General features: G+C 37.3%; 1 protein-coding gene across 1 annotated transcript in view; it reads left to right on the forward strand.

Moving 5' to 3' along the window:
• Positions 1 to 18,996, forward strand: part of ADAM23 (ADAM metallopeptidase domain 23) — a 186,275-nt gene that overhangs the window by 104,278 nt on the left and 63,001 nt on the right. The window contains exons 5-9 of the mRNA XM_068968677.1: positions 9,183 to 9,265; positions 10,301 to 10,364; positions 14,347 to 14,419; positions 15,429 to 15,505; positions 17,175 to 17,240. Of these exons, the coding sequence (XP_068824778.1) occupies positions 9,183 to 9,265; positions 10,301 to 10,364; positions 14,347 to 14,419; positions 15,429 to 15,505; positions 17,175 to 17,240 (363 nt within the window). The remainder of the gene's footprint in view (positions 1 to 9,182; positions 9,266 to 10,300; positions 10,365 to 14,346; positions 14,420 to 15,428; positions 15,506 to 17,174; positions 17,241 to 18,996) is intronic.

The following is an 18,996-nucleotide window of genomic DNA, read 5'->3' on the forward strand; positions in this document are numbered from 1 at the left end:
TGGGTCAGGAAGATCCTCTGGAGAAGGGCACAGCAACCCACTCCAGTATTCTTCCCTGGAGAATGCCATGGATAGAGGAGCCTGGTGTGCTACAGTCCATAGGGTTGCAAAGAGTTGGACACGACTGAAGTGACTTAGCTTACACGTATGCCTCTCACACTCCCAAACCCGAGTTGATATGGTATACACTATCCTGTGGGAGAAATTTTAAAATATATATGTATACATATTTTATTTCGTTAAACAATATAAAGCAAATTTGTAATAAAATATTTCAGATTAGAACATTTTAAACAAACATGGCAATGTTCTGTGCCAATTTGTACATGCTTTGAATTAATCTAAATTACATATTGATAAAAGGTAAACCATTTAAGCACAAATGGATGAGTGACATAAATGTATATTTCACAAAAGAAAAATACAAATGGCTGGTAAAGTTTTTATAAGCAAGTACAAGTTAAAATGAGACTACAAATGGCTTCTTTTAAAATTTCTTAAAAAAATCATAATATCCAATAAAAGTCACAATAATATTGGTGGGAGTATAAATTTGAGGAACATGTCTAGAAACAACTTGATTACAGTTATCAGGAATCTGAAAAAAAAGTTCAAACCAAACAAATGGATCTTGAGAACTTGTTTAGAGGTTCCAGGAAGGGAATACAATTATCTATATATCCCTGATGGAAGAGTGGTCATTCTTTCAACTTCCAGGAAAATGACATTAGGATTGATGAAGGAATAAAGAAATACCCAGCTCCTCAGACCAGCAGAATACTGGAAATAACTTAGGCGATGAAAACTACAACCAGATCATTTATATAACCCCTTATATAACCCCTTTTGTACTGTTCATTTTCCTTCTGAGAATCAAGTCCTAGGTAATAATCAGAACTTATACCCATATATTTACTTGCAAAGGTTTGGTAATTTACAGTAGAACAGAGAAAATAAAATTGTTTTTAGCCTAACAATATTATAAATATTTTAACAGGCATTAAAATTTCTGCTAAACTTTTGTTTTTAAAAGATGTATAATGTTGTATCCAATTCATTTGCTATAATTTGTTTAATCCCACAATGATAGACATTTAAAATTGCTTCTAATATTTCACTGTACAAATAACTTTAAGTGCTGGTGCTTAGTCACTCAGTCGTGTCCGACTCTTTGTGACCCCATGGACTGTGGCCCACCAGCTCCACTGTCCATGGGGATTCTCCAGGCAAGAAAACTGGAGTGGGTTGCCATAACTTTAAGTAAAACCCTTCTAAATATATTTTGTGTACTTCTTTACTAATTGCTTAAGGATTACTTTCAAGAATGGAATTTTCTGGGTTAAAGAGTTGGTACATTTTTAAGGCTTTTGCCACATATTCACAGTTTTTCTTTCTAAAATTTTGTATAAATTCATACTCCTACTATCATTGCATATCTATTTTTAAAAGTGTGTCTTTAAAGTTCACATTGTGTTCCATGTTAAGAAAATCTTCATACTGAATACCAGAAAAGAAAATTAGTATGTAAGAATGGCAAGTTAAATAAGCCTGTTTTTACACCTTGCAAACTTTCTTCCAAATATCTCAGATTATTTAGACAAAAGTACACACGTGCATGCATACACACACACACACACACACACACACACACACACACACTATTATTTGTATGACTAGGGAGGAACAGAATCACTAATAGCTTACTTGGCTTTAAAGTGAAATATAAATGTAGACATTTAAAATGTTCTGGGAATTAGTTTCAAACAAAATGATGAGTCACACTTCAGAGCTACTACATGTCTAGGTGTTCCCATTTCATGACTACCAAGCCCCCACCTAGTTCCCACTTTTAACTAAGAGGAGGTTAATGTCCTATGTTTTTACTTTTGTTGAATGAAAGTGAATTAAAGGGGCTTCTTCCCTTGTGAAGTGAATATAGGAACTGAGAGGTCAACAGATTAAGTAGGCAGGATAGAATTCAGTTCAGTTCAGTTCAGTCGCTCAGAGGTGCCAGGTATTAGTAAATGCATATGACAGAACTTTGCTTCTGCACCAACAGTTCCTAGCATGATGCTTTGAACACAGTATACAACAAAACAACTTTGTTGGTTTGTTGGTCAGTTTTGTTGAAGAACCTATTAACATAAGTTATTTTTTAGTGTATCAGTTCTAAAGGAGTTAGTCATCAATATAATGGTATAATAGTTCTTTTTCAATTTAGTCTATTTCTATTAAATCCCTTTTAGGTGAACCATTCACTTTAAATGCTTGCTAATACTTTGGTTTCTCTTCTTAGTAAAAGAACTACCAGCAGTGGAAGACTGAATGGATAGATAACAGTGGTTGTGTCCCCACCTCCCTTGTTACTCTTCATTTTATGGGGTGGGGATATTGTCCTTTCCTAACTGTATTTGCTCACCCTGGCTTCTTCCTATTTCTTTGCTCCCTCTTGCCCAGGGAAGCAAGAACACTTTAACCGATGGGAAGGAGCTGAGCATGTCTACATAGTCCCTTCCTCTTTTTTGGGGGGTGAGATTCACCTCCCTACAGGAAGAACACACTTTCTCTACTTTCCCATATTCTAAGTTGTTCAGTGGCAGCCTCTATTTTCTTTTTTTTTTTGATTGCCCCCCCTTGGCATGTGGGATCTTAGTTCCCTGACCAGGGATAGAACTTGTGCCCCCTGCAGTGGAAGTGCAGAATCCTAACCACTGGACTGCCAGGGAAGTCCCACAGTTCTATTTTAATATATTAAAACTCGCTGAATCACAAAAGAGTGTCTCAAAAAGAAAAAAAAAAAAAACTCAATAGGTAATGGGAGTTTATTTACCCACTCTTTCAACAAACCTGAATCCTTTGATCCTTTAAGACTGGCTTCTTCATGAGCCTGAGTGACAAGACCTTTTTTATTCATTCATTAAACAGCTGTTGATTTCACTCACTCCGATCTCATCATTGTTCTAGAAGCTGGATATGCAATGGTGAACCTAGCAGATAAAAATTCCTGCCCTTGTAGGTTCTATATTCTATTCTCTCACCTTGGTTCTTTCCTTTGTCATTTTAATCATGTTTCCCTCCTAAAATTTTTTTGTGTGTGTGCTTTCCTTATCAAGTCATCACCATGGTCAAGTTTAAACTCACTTCTCCCATGAATGCTTCTTGGCAGGGAGTATTGTCAGAGGCAACGGGCTTCTGTGGGCAAGGCTCTTGGCTGGGAGGTTGAAAAAAATACTCCCCAGGAAATCAAGAGAGCATCCCACACTGGCTCCCTACAAAGTTATTTTAAATCTGAAGAGTATAACTTGTGTGAAATATTAAAAATGTATATAGCACTAAAATTTATATAGTTCAGCTATATATATATAAATATATAAATTAGGACATGTAAATGTTCTGATCCCTGGACATTTTTTCCCCTTGAGTTTAGCAAAGATAAACAATTAAACTGGTGTTGGGTTCTCAAGTTGTCCAATTCTCTGAAATGTTTTTTTGTATCCTTATTTTGCAATATTCAAATTCAGGTATATGCATCCTATTTTAAGTCCCTTTGACGATGCAATAATCTCCGTTTATTAGATTCTCCATTTTTGTTGAATATAAGTACCTGGCAGTTTTTAATCTGAAAATGCTGATGCAATAATCTCTATTTATTAGATTCTCCATTTTTGTTGAATATAAGTACCCGACAGTTTTTAATCTGAAAATGCTGATGCCCATGGAGACACATGTAGACCCGTGTCGTGCATCAATTGAGCCCTTTTTGATTCTCCTGCCTGCCATTTGCCTAGTTACAGGTCTGTGACCCCCTCATAGGTGGTGATCTCCAAGTCTCTGACCAGTGCTCTTGAACTGTCTGAGGCCTTCCTGATTGCAAAAAGAAACGCTGGAGCCTGCAGATGTGGGATTCAGTTTAGCTTTCCACTATCTGTGGCAGAGCCTTTTAGCACTTAGTGACTTTCTCCCTGTTTGTACACAGAGATGGCAGTTACTGTTAAGCAGTGAGGGTTTCAGCTGGCTAGTACCTTGGGTGGAGGCACCCTGGGAACTGACTATCCAGTGTCTTCATTAACAAGGCCCTCCCCCTGGAAGAGGCCTGACCTGACCTGCTCCTGTCAGCCTGATACCCAAGGGAGAATACTTCTCAACAGGGATTTATTTAATATGAAATACCCAAAGATCTTACTTTGTGGTGACATTAACAAAGTGCTACATAATCTGGACAGTTGCCAAATAGTATTTTTCTGGTAATGCTTTCTCAAAAACTTGGTGTAAATTAAGCAATAAGGAAGTCAGAAAGTCTTCTAATACTACTAATATTAACGCTAAATTAGGACTTGCCAAATTGTGTGTTGTGTTTAATATAATTACACAAGCTAGATAGTAAAGCTTTCTTATGATGATAAACATCAGGGATTAGATATTACTGCAAGTCTCAAAGTCCTGGAAGTATCGTGATCCACATCCACATATACCGTGAACTGAACAGTTCCCTTCAGATGATATTCTACCTTAATTAAAACAGGTACCAAAGCGCATCAGCTTTCAGTTTTCAGTACAAGCGAATGAAACTGAAGTGTAAGAAAAGACTTGGAAATACTTTCTGGGAAAAAAGATTATTTGCAGGAAAATATAAAAAATAGAGCTTTTCTTAGAAAAGTCAAGTAAATATGACAGTGTTTGCTGTGCACTTCTAACAGTCACTTGACTCAAGATAGCTTTTTGGTGTGACACAAACCGCTCTATAACTGATTTGATGGAATTTACAGTTTCCTATGGTTGTTTTTAGAATCATGGGGAGAGTCTGATATTTAATTACAAGGTATTAATCTGGATTCTCAAATTACTGGAATGTGTGGTACCATTTGCCCCAACAAGTTCCGGCATTGAATATGCAAATAGAATTTGACATAGCATATAGAAGTCAGTATTTGCCCACTGGGAGTAGATTTTTGAGAAGCAAAAGCAACACTTTACAAAATAGTAACAAGATTGTAATACCAATTTTAGAAACCAACATTGAAACTTTACTAAAAGGAAGCAAACTAAGTTAATTGGGGAGTGGTCATTTGATATATGGGTGTACCCTTTTACACACTTAAATGTCATCTGAGGCTATTGTAATACAGCTTAATAAGCAATGATCGAGATGACTGTAAATCAATAATAAAAAGTCAAAGTCAATATTCTGTTGAAGAAGTTTGGGATTAACATATACCTACTGTATATATAAAATAATCAGCAAGGACTTGCTGTATAGCACAGGGAACTCTACTCAGTATGTGTGTGTGCTAGTCACAGTCGTGTCTGACTCTTTGTGACCCCATGGACTGTAGCCCACCAGGTTCCTCTGTCCATGGGATTCTCCAGGCAAGAATACTGGAGTGGATTGCCATTTCCTTCTCCAGGGGATCTTCCTGATCCAGGGATCGCACCCAGGTCTCCTGCATTGCGAGCGGATTTTTTACCATCTGAGCTATAGGGAAGTCCCTTCTACTCATGTATGTGTGTATAACTGAATCCTTTTGCTATGCATGTGAAACTAGTACAACATTGTAAATCAACTATATGTGTGTGTGTTAGTGTCTCAGTCATGTCCGACTGTTTGTGACCCCATTGACTGTAGCTTGCCAGGCTCCTCTATCCATGGGATTTCCCAGGCAAGAATACTGGAGTGGGTAGTCATTCCCTTTTCCAGGGGATCTTGCTAACCCAGGGATTGAACCCAGGTCTCCTGAATTGCAGGCAGATTTTTTTTATCATTTGAGCCATGAGGGAAATTACATTTCAATATTAAATTAAAAAAATAGGAAACTTCTGGTTAGACAGTGTGGATTCTGTGCTTATATTTATCTCTAGTTCCTTATAGTGACATACTCAAATAACAGTTAAGGAATTTAAAAAAGGGTATAAACCCACAAGGATTAAGAGAAGAGAAAACAGCTAATAAGAGGTGTCCATAAGATTGTAGGAGCTAGAAAGCAGATGGATGAAGAGTAATTGTCCTAGGTTTGAGTTTTTCTTGCTCTGCTAAGTTCCACTGGGACAAAACCAAGCAGAACCAAGCCAACTTGTGTTTCTTCACCCATAAAGCCCCAGGAATTGAAAGTACCAGAAAACAGAAAGACTGGTTGAAAGTCTACTTGGTGAAGGTACTAAATCCCTGATCTACTCCCTACCCTAGAGAGCCAGGCAGCCATTCCTCTGCTTTAGTAGAAAAGCTCAATTTGTAGAGAAGAATGGAAAGGAAGGGACATATCAGAGAGACAATAGAAGTTTCCCAGAACTGAAATGCATGCATTGTGCCCTGGGAGTAGATTTTTGAGAAGCAAAAGTATGGGTTTTTACTTCTTATAAAGTATGGTTATGACAGTATGGGAAAACCAAAAATAATAATATATATATTATTATTACCTGCACTGACACATGCTCAAATATGTTTCATGTGGAGTTGTAGGGTTTTTTAAAAAAATTATTTTATATTGGAGTATAGTTGATTAACAATGTTGTATTAGTTTCAAACTAGTACAGCCACTATGGAGAACAGTGTGGAGTTTCCTTAAAAAACTAGAAATAGAACTGCCTTTTGATCCAGCAATCCCACTGCTGGGCATACACACTGAGGAAACCAGAATTGAAAGAGACACGTGTACCCCAATGTTCGTCCCAGCACTGTTTATAATAGCCAGGACATGGAAGCAACCTAGATGTCCATCAGCAAATGAATGGATAAGAAAGCTGTGGTACATATACACAATGGAGTATTATTCAGTCATCAAAAAGAATACATTTGAGTCAGTTCTAATGAGGTGGATGAAACTGGAGCCTATTATACAGAGTGAAGTAAGCCAGAAAGAAAAACACCAATACAGTATCAGTTCAGTCGCTCAGTCGTGTCCGACTCTTTGTGACCTCATGAATTGCAGCATGCCAGGCTTCCCTGTCCATCACCAACTCCCGGAGTCCACTCAGATTCATGTCCATTGAGTCAGTGGTGCCATCCAGCCATCTCATCCTCTGTCGGCCCCTTCTCCTGCCCCCAGTCCCTCCCAGCATCAGAGTCTTTTCCAGTGAGTCAACTCTTCACATGAGGTGGCCAAAGTACTGGAGTTTCAGCTGTAGCATCATTCCTTCCAAAGAAATCTCAGGGCTGATCTCCTTCAGAATGGACTGTTTAGATCTCTTTGCATTCCAAGGGACTCCCAAGAGTCTTCTCCAACACCACAGTTCAAAATACTAACACGTATATATGGAATTTAGAAAGATGGTAACAATAAACCTGTATGTGAGACAGCAAAAGAGACACAGATGTATAGAACAGTCTTTTGGACTTTGTGGGAGAGGGAGAGGGTGCGATGATTTGGGAGAATGGCACTGAAACATGTATAATATCATATATGAAACAAATCACCAGTCCAGGTTCGATGCAGGATACAGGATGCTTGGGGCTGGTGCACTGGGTTGACCCAGAGGGATGGTACGGGGAAGGAGGAGGGAGGGGTGTTCAGGATGGGGAACATGTGTACACCCGTGGCGGATTCATGTTGATGTATGGGAAAACCAATACAATATTGTAAATTAATTAGCCTCCAATTAAAATAAATAAATTTAAATTAAAAAAACAACAACAAGGAAGCAATGTTGTATTAGTTTCAGGGTGTGCAGCAAAGTGATTCAGTTATACATATATAGATATTCATTCTTTTCAGATTCTTTTTCCCATGTAGGTTATTACAGAATATTGGGTAGAATGCATTTTCTTGATTCGAAAGTGCCCAGCACAATCAATAAGCAAAGTCCCACCCTGAGGTGCATCATGAGATTTTGTGAAAATGGGTATGAATAGAATTTCCTGCAATCTTCTTGAAAAGGGAAATATAGATTGTATGGACAATGTTTAACATTCGAATAACTTCCAATTCTCAACATTAGAAGGTTTAAGAGTGTGCACAATGCCTTTGAAATACTGAGAGAAAGTAATTATCAATCTAGAATTCTCTCCCCACCCACATGATCTAGTGTGAAGATGGAAACAGGGTTTTCAACTTTCAAATTTATCTTTCATAAATACCTTTTTAACAAATTACCAGAGGATGTGTACCTCCAGGAAAGGGGATCATGAAAGCAGAAGACATAGGATCTAGGATTCCATACAGAAGGAGGACAGAGGAGTTCCCAGGATCGTGCTATAGACCAGCCTTGGGATGCAGCCATGCATCAGACCTAGCGTGAGGGTGAAACAAGCGGGGTGTCTCCAGGAACAAAATGGACTTGATAACTTACCTGCTATAACTGATCATAGGAGAAGAGTTGTAGATAATACTTTAGATGATAGGGTCTGTACACATGCTGAATACATGGAAAAGCAAAGAAGAAAGAGAAGGTCTCAAAAAATTTTAAAATAGAGCATGAAAGACAATGTCATCGAAGTGGCACAGCTATGAACAATATTTGTGTAGTCATAATACAAACTCTAAATATAATTTAACCAAAAGCTTCTGATGTGTGTTAGAATGTGTTGTGGGCAAGAAGAGTTTTCGAGATTCTATATTAGGAAGGTAATTTCTAAAGTGAAATAAATTAGGATATAACAGTATAAATATTCCATTCAGAAATACATAGGTAAACAGCAGAAGGAACAGCTGAAAGTGTTAAAAATAGTTGGTATGGAGGAGGTGAGAGAAAGTGCTAGGAAATTGCTGTGTGTGTGTGTGTGTTTAAATAGGTCTTGCAGTTACTATTTGCCTTTGGAAAGTAAGTTCATACATTATTTCTAAAAAATTTATCAACTGATTTTAAAAGGTAGGAAAACAAATCACCAAGTCTTATGTAGTCTTCCATAAAAAATGATGATAAACACCACCTTTGGGGGAATCACCTCAGTTATGTAGAAGATTTTATTCCCTAACAATATCTGCTAAGTGTTTACTCCCTCACATGCTTAACAAAGGTATAAAAGTTGTTCCAGCTGCATTAATGTCTTATTCCTGTTAAAGCCTTTTCTTCATTGCATCGAATATACACCTGCTTCTTATAGAAAAGTTGAAACATTGAGATTTCACAACAACCTGGAGGCGTTTCTAGGATCATCCCTGCCTTTCTTTTGGCTTTACAGATGCATCCCAAAGAGAGAATCATGCTGGAGACAGCGTAATTTATCGGTAAAATCTTCTTCTGTATTACAGGGTGGAGAGCACTGTTACTACCATGGCAACATCAGAGGTGTCAAGGACTCAAGGGTGGCTCTGTCAACCTGCAATGGACTCCAGTATGTGGGGCTCTCGTAGGGAGAATCCCCTGGCTTTCATCCGTTCCTTTCGCCCTTTCCATCTTGTCTTTCAAAGATATTTATTTTAGTGACTCTTCTGTACCAGTCCTGGGATAGAGACTGGATGTGGTTGAACAAGGAGGGCATAGTCCCTGCTCTCTTAACACTTAGAGCTCGCAGGTGATTTAGAGATTAAATGAATAATTATACAGATTGTTATTTAACTGACATTTTGGTGGGTACTGTGGAGGAGAAGGACAGGGACTTTGGGGGTGGCTGAACCTAGCCCAGAAAGGTTTCCCAGAGGTATTTCCCAGAAGAACTATCAGTCAGCTTAACCTAAGGATAAGGTGAAGGTGGCCAGGCAAGGGTGGTTTGAAAGAAGAGGAGCCCATGCTTCGGTTTTCAGGCAGGCTCTTAAAAAACATTTGTAGGTGCCTTTTAGATTCAAACACAGTAGCACTTTGTGGAAAAATCTGTTACGGCCATGTGATGAAACGGATCTTGAAAATCTTATTTACACACTTTACAAAAAATCCTGTGTCTCTCAAAATTAAATGTGGTTCCCAACACAGTCTTAGAAATTCACAATTTGCAAGCATAAAGATAATTCTGTTTGCCTCTTCAGAATCAAATGTTTTTAGATTATTCTTATACACTAAGAACCTGTTTCTTACAGATGATACTGGATTTGCGAATCAAATTTGTACTAGTTGTACATGGTTCGGTAATAACTCAGGATATTAGAACAGAATCAACAGTCCTATCCCAATCTGACCTTCTTATCTGTTCATTTAATTCCAAAAACTAATCAATCATACCAGGTATAATGTGTATGCTTCTCTTGTACACTTTTTGCACTTTCTGTAGCCTAGACATTGTCTAGTGCAATGCTAGGACCGCAGGGTGATTCCATGCAGATATGTGAATTTGATTTGAGGCAGAATAAAGGTATTTATTCAGATGCACTCATTTTTAAAGACAGTGTGTTTGCTATATGTGTTAACTCTCTTTCTGTGGTTCCTTGTGTCGTAGTGGTATGTTTGAAGATCATACCTTTGTGTATATGATAGAACCACTGGACCTGTTTCACAATGAGGTGAGTGTGACTGTGACATCAGTTTTTTTATGGTGCTTTATTTTTCCAGCATTTTGTTTTTGAGCAATCAAGAGATGATCACATAGATTTCAAAATACATTTATCTAGAGCACTACATGGGGTCACTAAGAGTCCAACACGACTGAGCGACTTCACTTTCACTTTTCACATGCATTGGAGAAAGAAATGGCAACCCACTCCAGTGTTCTTGCCTGGAGAATCCCAGGGACGGGGGAGCCTAGGTTGCATGTCGGAGGTGGCATGTCAATAAGGGATGGTAAGAAGCCTCAAATATTTTCTGAAGCTAAGGTCAGTTCTTCCCAGTCAGAAGAGAAAACAGATAAGATGCTTTGTTTTATACTGACCGATTTGTTTTCCTTTAAGCAAGCTTTTATTCTCATGGTCTTTAGATAGTTGTATGACTGTAAGCAAGTATATATATAACTTTTATGAGTCTAAGAATCTTCATTGGGGAGATTTGTGGGTTCAACTATGGTTATATTAAACAGTATTTATTTTTCTTTTGAGATATGGAAGAAAATAATATTTAGAGGCATGCATAGGCCAGCAACCTAGGTAAGAAATCATGAAGGCATAAGTGAGTTAAGTCAGCCGGAACAAGGCAAACATTATGTGATCTCATCTGTATGTGGAATCTATATAACTGAACTCACATGAACACAACAGATTTGTGGTTACCAGAGACTGGTGAGGGAGATGAGTGAAGGTGGTCAGAAGAACACACTTCCAATTTTAAGTTAAGTAAATTCTGGGAATGCAGTGTACAGCATGTGACTGTCATTAACAATATAGTATTATATATTTCAAAGCTGCTGAGAATAGATTTTAAACGTTCTCGACACAAGGACAAAAATGCATAACTAAGTGAAGCGATGGATATTAACTACACTTATTGTGGTGTTCATTGTATAATATGCATCTATCAAATTATTATGTTGTATACTTTAAACTTTTCCAGTGCTATATGTCAATGATATCTCAATAAAACTGGAAAAAAGAAATCATGTACTCTGATCATGTTGCTAACTAATAGAATGCAACTAAATTTAAAATTTGGTATATTTATGTATTCATGCTTCCCTGGTGGCTCAGACGGTAAAGAAATTTGCCTGCAATGCAGGAGGCCTGGGTTCAGTCCTTGGGTTGGGAAGATCCTGTGGAGGAGGGCATGACCCATTCCAATATTCTCGCGTGGAGAATCCCCATAAACAGAGGAGCCTGGCGGGCTACAGTCCATGGGATCGTAGAGTCATACGCATCTGAGCGACTAAGCACACATATATTCATCAATGTTGTAATAAGGGCTTTCTGCATACTGGATATTATTTTAGGTGCTGGGGATAAAATGGTGAACAGGATAGACCCAGAACCTGAGCTAATAGAGTGTGTAGTCTTCAGGGGCAGAGAAAGGAATAAATAGGTGAATAGGTAATTTTATATGGTATGTTAGATAGTGCATACTGAGGAGAGAAAAATGAAGCTGGGAAGGTGGTGCATGCCAAGTCATTTCAGTTGAGTCAGACTCTTTGGAACCCTGTAGACCGTAGCCTGCCAAGCTCCACTGTCCTTGGGATTCTCCAGGCAAGAATACTGGAGTGGGTTGCCATACCCTCCTCCAGGGGATCTTCCCGACCCAGGGATTGAAACTGTATCTCTTACATCTCCTACATTGGCAGGTGGATTCTTTACCACTAGTGCCACTTGGAGTGGTAGGGAGGAGAGTGAAAATTTATGTTAACTGTCCAGGGCAGGGCACATGAGGTGGTGATTTTTGGATGAAGACCTTCAGGAAATTAGGGGACTGGATGTGTATCACAGGAGAAGAAGTACAAAGGCCCTGTGGTAGGAGCATTCTCAGTGCATTTTAGGAACTGCAAGGAGCTCTGCTGGCTTGGAGAGGAACAGACCATAGGAGGTGAAGGTGCTGAGAGGTGTCAGTTGGGAAGTCCTAACAGTGAAAAGTACTGCTGATGGGAAAATAGCAGTTTGAAAGTGACAGCATCAGGATATTGCAGTCATTGATGGCGAGCAGAAAAAGGTGTTTTTTAAGTCTTTGGAAATTTCAAATGTAGATAAGATAAATTTAGAGACAGGAAATAGTCATTCAGGCTATTGATAATAATAGTTGAACAGATAAGTATTTATTTTCTTTATATGGCAACATGTGTATGAATATGGGGTAATTTCAAATTTGAGGCAGAAAAGTCTTTATGTTTGAGTAAAGCAGTATTATTTTTAACTGATAATTTAAAAATGATCAGATAATGAAGATCACCCCACCTAGATAGATAAAGACATTATGATTAAGTAAAATATTTTTCCCTTACTCTACTTGCAGGTAGATAAACTATGTACAGCACACTCATACAGTAAAAAATTGACTTTGATTTCTGGCATTGATTAAGGATCCTGTGACCCTAAAATAAAACAAAAACAAAGCCAAAGAGCAACACTCCCACCCCCGCCCCCCAAATAACAACTTTCTAAGCCTTGAGTCTTTAAATAGGTAAAATGAAATAATTTTCCATTACATCCCTCATAGGGCAATTTTATACATATGATGAATTAATAAATATATATGACTATGTCTGTTAAACTGTTAAAGAGATTTATAAGGTGTTATTATCATAATGTTTACAGCATTGGTTTTGCGTTGTTAAACCCGTAATCCTTTTCTTCAGGAGCTGATTGTTATATACTTAATGCCTTTTCTCTTTTGCCTTCGTTTTTACTGCCTGCCTTTCATTCATGCAACGATTTATCCTCATCTTTACCATGGGAGAGGGAAAGAAGCAATGCTTAAAACTTTAGCTGGTTTTTAAAATTATGTTGCTAGTTGTGGGTTTCATCACTCCATGTATCTTTTCCTTGATACCAGAATTAAGAGTCTATGGTACTTGAATTTAGATTTTTGATATTTAATTTACCACTAATTTTAGTATGCTTTATAAGTCCAATAATATGGATAGGGTATTTCCTGTGAGAACTCATGTTATTTCTCAAATAATAAATGAATGGCAAAACTTTTAATTATTATGTCTTTTATGTAACTTAATAAGATCACTTTTTAAAATAAGTTTTTTTTATGATTATAAAACATTGTGGGGAATTTGGAAAAGTGCAATAAGCAAATATTTAACTGAATAGTATTTATCCATTATCCCATCCCCTAGGGATAACTTCTCTTTACCTTTCAGTGCACATTCTTCCAGTTTTTCAGTGATACGTTTCCATATTTTAAAAAATAAATGGACCATTATTTTGTAATATAATTTGAACTCATTAATGTATCCTCTGAACCTCAATATGTTTGTTAAGTGGCAATGAAATATGCAACATATAGAGTGCTTATGAGCATTAAATTGGTAAATTGGTAACGCATCCTTTGCACTCAGTAATGGAAGCTTATAATGATGGAAATAAGACTTTAATAAAAGTATGTCTTAGGCAAAGGATATGGATATGTTCAAGATTGTTGATAGACTTATTAAATTTCTCTCTGACCTGTGCTACCAGCAGTGTGTAAGAGTGATTTTTGCCTTGCAACTGTAATTGACTGTGGTTGTCATAATTTTTAAACCTTTGCCAACCTGCTGGCAAAAGTTGGCATATCTTTTTACTCGCATTTTGAAGAAGTGTTAAAGTATTCATCTTACATTGTGCAGTCATTGCCCACTTGTGTTTCTTTCTTGTGAATTTCTTATGCATGTGTTTGAAGAAAGTTAAGGTTTAAGACTACTAATGAAACTATGCTTTTTATCTAAACTGGGACAATTGGATGATGCTCTATTTTATTTGAAGTTCAACTTTTAACAAGACATATACTTTTCATTTTTGGTAACTAAACCATCAGCATACAAATGTTCCCATTTTAAGGAGGATATTAGAGAAAGTGCTAGCACTGTTCCATACAGATGTAATCATATCTTGCTTTTTAATTGACTAATTGTTTTTGTTTCAGAAAAGCACAGGTCGGCCGCATATAATCCAGAAAATCTTGGCAGGACAATATTCTAAGCACATGAAGAATCTCAGTAAGTTTTAATTAAAGTAGCCATTCTGTTTTATGTACTAGAAGCTTTGACTTGAAGCTTGGTAGATATGCAGGCTTGTTGGAAAGTGGAATTGGTTTGAGATCTGGAGTGAGCAGTGTTGGTGGGCAGTTCGTGTGGCTTTCATGTAATGAAGCATGAAGAGTCGTTTCCAGTGGAAAGACTGAAATATGAAACTCAGATGTAAAGCTGTGCTAGAAACTGTAGACTGTGGCCATATTTAACAGAGTTATTTCAGGGAGGTTCATCCTTAGATTTTCGTGGAAGTTTGCTGCTCTTTGACCAGCTGGTATTCTCTCTCTCATGGTCTGGTTCTGAGGCATCTTAAGCACGCTTAAGATTTGGCAAAAGCCGCTTTTGGATTATTGGGGTATGCAATGTTATTTCTGTGTATCAGTACCAAACGTTTTTAGTAGTTTATGCAAAAGGTTATGCCATGCATTCTTTTTAAATCTAAAATAAATTAAGGGGACTTCCCTGGTAGTCCGGTGGCTAAGACTCCAAGATCCCAGTGCAGGGGGCCTGAGTTTGATCCCTGGTCAGGGAACTATATCCCACATGCCACAGTGGAGACTGAATATTTGGTGAAGCCAAATAATAAAAACCCTTTAAGAAAAGGAAAGCAAAAAAAGAAAAAAGAAAAAAAGAAAAGCTTTAAAAAAATAAAGTGAATTAAGCATTGTAGAATTCTAAATTTTCTGATATCTAAGGTCAGGTGCTTGTAGATCAAATATGCATATTCCTAGGAGTCTTGAAGAGCTCATTATGTTTTTCATGAGGTTTGGAAGAAAATGATGCTTTTGGATTACATTTGTGACCATGAAAATGTGAACAGTTTAATAATTGGCATGCTTTTTCCACCTTAGTTTATTTTGACTTTGAGAAGACAAATGCTATCAATGCTGCTATTCCCTCACATAATATTTTTAAAACATTCTCCCATTGAAATGCAGTCAAACATAGATTTTGGTATTCTGTCTCTTTTGCACAGGTATGGAAAGCAGTGACCAGTGGCCTTTTCTATCTGAATTACAGTGGTTGAAGAGGAGACGGAAGAGAGCAGTAAATGTGAGTGTGGCACTGAATTACTAAATAAGAATCCTGTAATTATATAATCAACAACTTTCATAGAGCTCCTATGTATTGATAAATGTATAGGGGCTTTCGAATTGAAATTATGTTCCTAGTGTATTTCATAATAGGTTAGAAAGCTGTAATGATGGGGACTGTTAGTAATTACATGGTGAATGCTATGTAACCAAAAATTAATTCCACAGCATATGGATTACATGGTAATTTACTTGATAACTTAATGAGTAATTATACTGAAAATTGCACTTTTTATTTTTTTGACTGTGTTGCACAGTCTGTGGGATTTTAGTTTGCTGACCAGGGATTGAACCCATGCCCCTGCAATAGAATGAGGAGTCCTAGCCACAGGACTGCCAGGGAATTCCCCAAAATTGCAGAGTTAAGATAGTGTTTTGCTAAATGTAATTCTTGCGGAAAATTAGACCACCAGCCATCGAGAACTTAGTGATAGGTCAAATCACCCTCTCTTTTATGAGCTTGTCTTTGTATTGTGGTGATTATGGATACAATTTTCTTTAACTTAAAGATCTGTTTTTGGTTACTCTTGAAATTGCAGTTGGTAATAATACATTTTATATAGACTGTTGATGTTTGACTGCAGTCCAGTTTTATCAAATATAAACTGATCAATCACCATGTGCTCTTCTAACTATGAAAAACAAATGATAGTCCAAATGACAGCTAAAATACTTAGCCCTTGCTCTTTAAAGGATTATCTAGTAATCAAACTTTAGAATATGATAATTGTCAACGTTTGTCCCTTTGAGAAGTTGTGTGGTTAGGAATTAGTACAGTATTATGAGACGTTCATTCCCCTGAATTCAGGTTTCTATATGACTACACTGGTACCTATTCCAGATGTACTATGCTGTTCTTATTGAGATTTATTTATTTTAACATATTAATAATTATGCTTTTTCTCTAGAATATTTTTACATGTAAAAATTGCATGAAAACCACCTGAGCTGCTCTCTATCTGGATGAGGACCTAATGATAATTAAAAATGCTTTTCTGAACCATTGTACATTTGTTGTTGTTTAGTTGCTCAGTTGTGTCCAACTCTTTGCAGCCCCATGAACTATATAGCCCAACAGGCTCCTCTATCCTTGGGGATTTTCAGGCAGGAATATTGGAGTGGGTGTCCAGTTCCCCTTCCAGGGGATCTTCCTCACCCAAGAATCAGACCCATGTCTTCTCCAGGTCTCCTGCATTGCAGGCAGATATTTGATCTCTAAGCCACTGGGGAAGCCCAACTGTATGTTTTGTCTTTTTTGTTCAGTTGCTAAGTTGGGTCTGACTCTTTGTGACCCTACAGACTATATGGGTTCTTCAGGCAAGAATACTAGAGTGGGTTGCCATTTCTTTCTCCAAAGGATCTTCTTGGACCAGGGATCAACCGCATGTCTCTTGCATTGGCAGGCAGATCTTTACCACTGAGCCATCAGGGAAGCCCAATTGTGTGTTTACTCACACTTTATAGTCAGTTTTTCCTTCCATTCCCCTGACCAAGTTTCTTTGAGGATGTTCATAAAGTGAGCAGCAAAGAGTTCTTCTGAAATTCTAAGTCAGTCTTCCATTTAACAGTCGGCATTAGAGATATTTTCTTTAACCACCATTCTGATCACATATTTTTATTTTCTACAGCCATCCCGTGGTGTGTTTGAAGAAATGAAATATTTGGAACTAATGATTGTTAATGATCACAAAACGGTAAGAATACAGAATCAATGGGTTTTAGACTGGACAGTTTACTTAAGAAACAACAATAATCTTCTCTTAACTTCTGTCAAAGTAAAATACTTAAAAGACATGTGAAGAATAATTATTATCCTCCATTGGCCCCTCTTGAGGATAAAGTAGGAATTTTCTTAACCATACTCTGCTGAACCACTTTCCTTATAAAATATCTTGGCTGAAGCCCAGAGCATTCTGAAGGGTCTTGGTCAGTAGGCTCTTTGCTAGTACAGTTGAATCCACAGATACAGATGGCCAACTGAATCTACTGTAATGTACTGCACAATTTTATATAAAGTCCTTGAGCATCAAGATTTTGGCATCTTTGCTGCTGCTGCTGCTGCGTCGCTTCAGTCGTGTCTGACTCTGTGTGACCCCATAGACGGCAGCCAGCATCTTTAAGGGCTCCTAAAGCCAACCACCCTTGGATACTGCAGGACCACTTTATACCCAAAACTTGTGGTGTGCTGGTAAATGCTTAACACTTGGTTCTCTGAAAAAGCAGCTTTGATTTAAAATGTTTGCTGATACTACTATATATATATATATATATATATTAGTTAACCTATTATATACATAATACATAATAATAGGCTATAATAATTATAGGTATATAATAGGTATATAATGATTATATACATATACATAATAATAGGTTAACTAATAAGGACCTACTGTATAGCACAGGGAACTCTACTCAATACTCTATAATGGCATATATGGGAAAAAAGTGCATATATGTATATGTATAACTGATTCACTTTGGTGTACACCTGAAAATAATGCAGCTTTGTAAATCAACTATACTCCAATAAAAAATGTTAAAAAATGTTTGCTGATATCCATGGTGTAAATGCTCCTCCATGGCTAATTTCAAGCTACCAAAATGAGGATCTAGGAAAGATGTATTCAGTTAGCTCATGTGAATTGGTGGGAGCTGGCTCCAGTACCCTACTGCCCCATTTTTCAAATTGTTTAGGGCACTTGTAATTTTTGTTGTAATTACACAATTCAGTTTTTTAAGCTGTATAAACTAAGGCAAAGAATAATTTGCTTTATGAAAGCTAAGTTACATTTTTGGAGAGTCTTTATTAAGATGGGACTGTTAAGACACACCTACAAGTCAGTATAGATGAAAAACTTGTAAAAAATTGCAACAAAAATTCAGATTTTTGGGAAATATCTTTAAGTCCTTGTTTTTCTTTAAGGAAATCAAAGTTAGGTTAGTAAACCTATTAGGTTAGATTTTATATAATGTATATATAATATAACCTATTGCTGTTTTGTCTGACTCTTTGCAACCCCATGGACTGCAACACTCCAGGCTTCCCTGTCCATCACCAACTCCTGAGCTTGCTCAAACTCATGTCCATTGAGTCGGTGATGCCATTCCACCAGCTCGTTCTCTGTCGTCCCCTTCTCCTCCTGCCTTCAATCTTTCCCAACATCAGGGTCTTTTCTAATGAGTCGGGTCTTCGTACTAGGTGGCCAAAGCATTGGAGCTTCAGCTTCAGCATCAGTCCTTCCAATGAATATTCAGGATTGATTTCCTTTAGGATTTGACTGTTTTGATCTGCAAGGGACTATTATATGAAATTCTAATCAGCAGGAAAGCCCTTAAAACTGTATGTTTTTTAAAATGTTGATTTAATTTATATCTAAACTTTTTTGGTGTCTCTGCTTTAACTGATGTTTTCCATTAATTACCAAGTACTGGCTCAATTATAGGGCT

The sequence above is a fragment of the Capricornis sumatraensis genome, chromosome 3 (genome assembly GCF_032405125.1).
Source record: "Capricornis sumatraensis isolate serow.1 chromosome 3, serow.2, whole genome shotgun sequence".
NCBI classification, from domain to species: domain Eukaryota; kingdom Metazoa; phylum Chordata; class Mammalia; order Artiodactyla; family Bovidae; genus Capricornis; species Capricornis sumatraensis.